Source organism: Papilio polytes, unplaced genomic scaffold (assembly GCF_000836215.1).
Source record: "Papilio polytes unplaced genomic scaffold, Ppol_1.0 DF823901.1, whole genome shotgun sequence".
NCBI classification, from domain to species: Eukaryota; Metazoa; Arthropoda; class Insecta; order Lepidoptera; family Papilionidae; genus Papilio; species Papilio polytes.
The window spans coordinates 1,459,831-1,463,243 of NW_013525303.1; the positions used below are offsets into that span (position 1 = coordinate 1,459,831).

The following is a 3,413-nucleotide window of genomic DNA, read 5'->3' on the forward strand; positions in this document are numbered from 1 at the left end:
CTGGCCGTGCTCAACGGCAGGCGGTTTATTGTAGTACCACGTTCATTAGTACATACGGACCCTCACTGATATATGTTTACCAATCAATATATAACATCTTATATAGATGTATATAGCTGATAACAAGGGGGAGTAGATTTGGTGGGGTAGAAAGGCATTGGAAGGAAAAAAAAATTTAGCCCCTTTTTTATAATATATGGTGTCAACCTGAATCCACTGAAATGGAAAGCGAGCACTGCCCATAAACATCCGCAATTGCAGCGTTACCTAGCCTTCATAGGAGGAGGAGACGCACATAAAGAGGACATTTCCCCTTCTATGTCTCTTCCACCGTCAAATCCACTTTTCCTTCCCATCCTTTCCTATTAAGAAAAGGGTGGAAAGGGAAAGGGCCTAAAATTAGGCCTCCGCCACTAGACTCATCAGACGGAATTGCTTCCACTTCACGGCTGTTTTCTGTATGGTGCCTGCGAAGATGTTAAAGCGGGCTCTAACACTGTCTTTACTTGTCCACCTTTTGCTAATAAAAAAGGATATTGATATTAACTGGCTGGAACCGGTTTGATCTGGTTTAAAGCAGTGTTATCCAGTTTTTATCTGGATATAGATTGACGACTGTTAAATGATTCATTTTGATTTTTTTCTTTAGTAAGGCTCACTAGCGCTCCCTGTTTATGTCGTCACAAGATCTTTGTACTATAGCTGTATTTGTTATCTATGCCCAAATTGTACAACTAAGAGCGCGCACAGGACTAAACTATCGCACAACCGTTTTGTCGCGATTTGATTCCTACGAGCTTATATGGAGGTACACACGACTCGCTGTTTAGTTGTGCAACTAAACAGTTATGCGATAGTTTAGTCAAAAGTGAGCGCCCGCTCTAAGTGTAACTTTGTATAGACGTTTTCAAATATCTTAGTAGCTCGGAGTATCATACGATTGGCATAAAATAATGGCGATATAATCACGTATAGGAATACGGGAAAGGACTTCGAGCTTACAAGACATTTGAAACGACTTATACATTATTTAATTCAAAATTGCCATATATGTAATATTTTAGTTTTAATGATTTAATTTTATGTTGGTATAAGTGAGTGTTAACGTGGGTTTCCATTGTCGATATACTAGCACAAACATATGAAAATGGTAAAATAATGGTTTTGTTTAAGTATTCAGTGGAAACTCACATATCCAGTGACTTGTATTTTTAATATTGTCTTGTGATTTTAAGATTGTAAGGTTTGGAATTTTAATGTATTTGTGGTCAAATAGCATATAGGTCGATATTTAATAATAATTTAGTGCCTGTCCCACCACTGGCTGATAGAGGCTCAGATAAAATGACGTCACAGATAAGGTAACAAAATCCGATATTTTCATCACATATTTTACACGTTGGATTGTTATCAGACAATTAACAAATTGGTGGGACAGGCCTTTAGTCATTTATATATAGCACATAAACGTTTATAAAGTAATACGCAATTCACATTAATTAAATTTTCGTCTTATTTGTTACCGTAAAAATCCACTGTCAACATTGTAATACATACTAGTGGTTGCTCCCGACATCGTCTATGCTGAATCTAAAAATAATGCCTATGTTATTCAGTGATAGTGTAGCTTTTTAATATTGAAGGAATTTTTGAAATCGCTTCAGTAGTTTTTGAGTTTCGTTGTTACATATAAAAAGATCTTTTCGTTTTATAATATTAATATGTACTATGCGGCCGTGAATTTCTACGGAAACTTTAATTTCTTAACAAATAGAATACAATGAAATATATCTTTAGTGAATTTTGCACGTGTTTGAACAATTTTTTGTATCATAGTATTGTTAAGAGCTTGCTATGATTTATAATAAATTTATAAATAAATCTGATTTGTTGAAAATTCAAACATATAAAACAATATGGAACAAGGTAATAATTATTGAATATTTTTGATAGTCTATACAAATTTAGAATAACTGAAACAAACAAAAAAACATACAAATTGTAGTAAAAGTAAATTTTAATACATTGCCCTCTTTACACTCTTTGATAAAAAAGAGACAAACAATATGTGTTCGGTATATTGCCATCTCTTTCATAGTATTTGAATATAAAGACAATAAAAAGTGTGAAAGAGATAACATGTGATTTGTTGACGTGTTAGGTAACATGTTGCATTACAGTGAGAAGGCGCGAGGGCGCGTGGCGAACGGCGCGGCCTCCCCCCTCGCCCCGCTCGCCTCGCCGCGCCGCCGCGGCCGCCCCCGGCTGGATGAAGTGGACCATTTCACTGCATTCTACACGAGGGCACAACAAGCTAATTACAATGTCGCTGTACAGGTAAATCTATCTATACTATTATAATAAACCGTAAACGCACACTTCTTTGTTGCCTAAGATGTCAGCAATAACACCATATTTTTGAATAATTCTTTTTTTAAACAATAGCCCTACACTTACGTCACGCTTTAGGCTATATATTTTCACGCCATTAAACTTAGAGGGTAAAAATTTTGGATAAAAACCCTAATGTGGGAAAGAGACCATAAGTTGCTGCCAACATCAATGAAGCAAAATTGCCAAGGTTTGTCATGTCATGTAATTTTGACATTTTCTATTGATAATTTGACACACGTAAACAATAAAATAAAATTTTCATAATTTCATGCGAGTGAAGCCGCGCGGGAACAGCTAGTATAAAAATAATAATATACAATTGATTCTATCGTAATAACATAAAAACTCAGAGCAACACTTCTCGCCAGCCTCGCGCGCCTTCTCCCATCCGTCTCATGACATGTCAGCTGTCAGAGATGTGACGTTTATGCCAATAACCTAGTGTTGCGCCAATTCTTCAACGCGGTACTAATTTTCTTAACAATATAAACTAGATTTCGACCGCGACTTCGCGTGGAATTAAAAGTAAATGTCTCTGTGTTTGATATATCGTTGCCAAAATTTCATTGATATTATTTGAGCAGTTTAGTAACAAATTCCAACAATTTACCATTTAAACTTGTACATTTATATTACAGTAGAACCTCGATAACTCAAACCTCGGTAACTTAAAAACCTCTATAACTTCAAAAAATAATATGTTCCCTTCCTATCAGAGCCCAAAACCTCTATAACATAGACCCTTAATAACTTAAAACATTTTGTGTTTCCATTGGACTTTAACTTATCGAGGTTCTAAAGTTTAGATGGATGTTGGAAGATAACGAAGTTTGCACAGATGAATATATTCTGAAATAATACATTATATATATTGATAATAATAAATACATTTTTACTAAAAGAGATAAATGTAATGATAAATAAAATGTGAGTTTGTTGTAATTAATATTAATTATGTTAATTTTCTACTAACACTAGTTTGTAAGTTTACACTAACACCTTATGGATCTTTGATGTCT

At 34.7% G+C, this 3,413-nt stretch overlaps 2 protein-coding genes across 2 annotated transcripts in view; both read left to right on the forward strand.

Annotated features, from left to right (window-relative positions):
- The window catches only part of LOC106102811, a 3,717-nt gene extending 1,552 nt beyond the window's left edge, over window positions 1–2,165 (forward strand). The window contains exon 4 of the mRNA XM_013282395.1: window positions 2,162–2,165. Coding sequence (XP_013137849.1) covers window positions 2,162–2,165 — 4 coding nt within the window. The remainder of the gene's footprint in view (window positions 1–2,161) is intronic.
- Window positions 1,969–3,413, forward strand: part of LOC106102812 — a 6,445-nt gene continuing 5,000 nt past the window's right edge. The window contains exon 1 of the mRNA XM_013282397.1: window positions 1,969–2,337. Coding sequence (XP_013137851.1) covers window positions 2,167–2,337 — 171 coding nt within the window. The 5' untranslated portion in view covers window positions 1,969–2,166. The remainder of the gene's footprint in view (window positions 2,338–3,413) is intronic.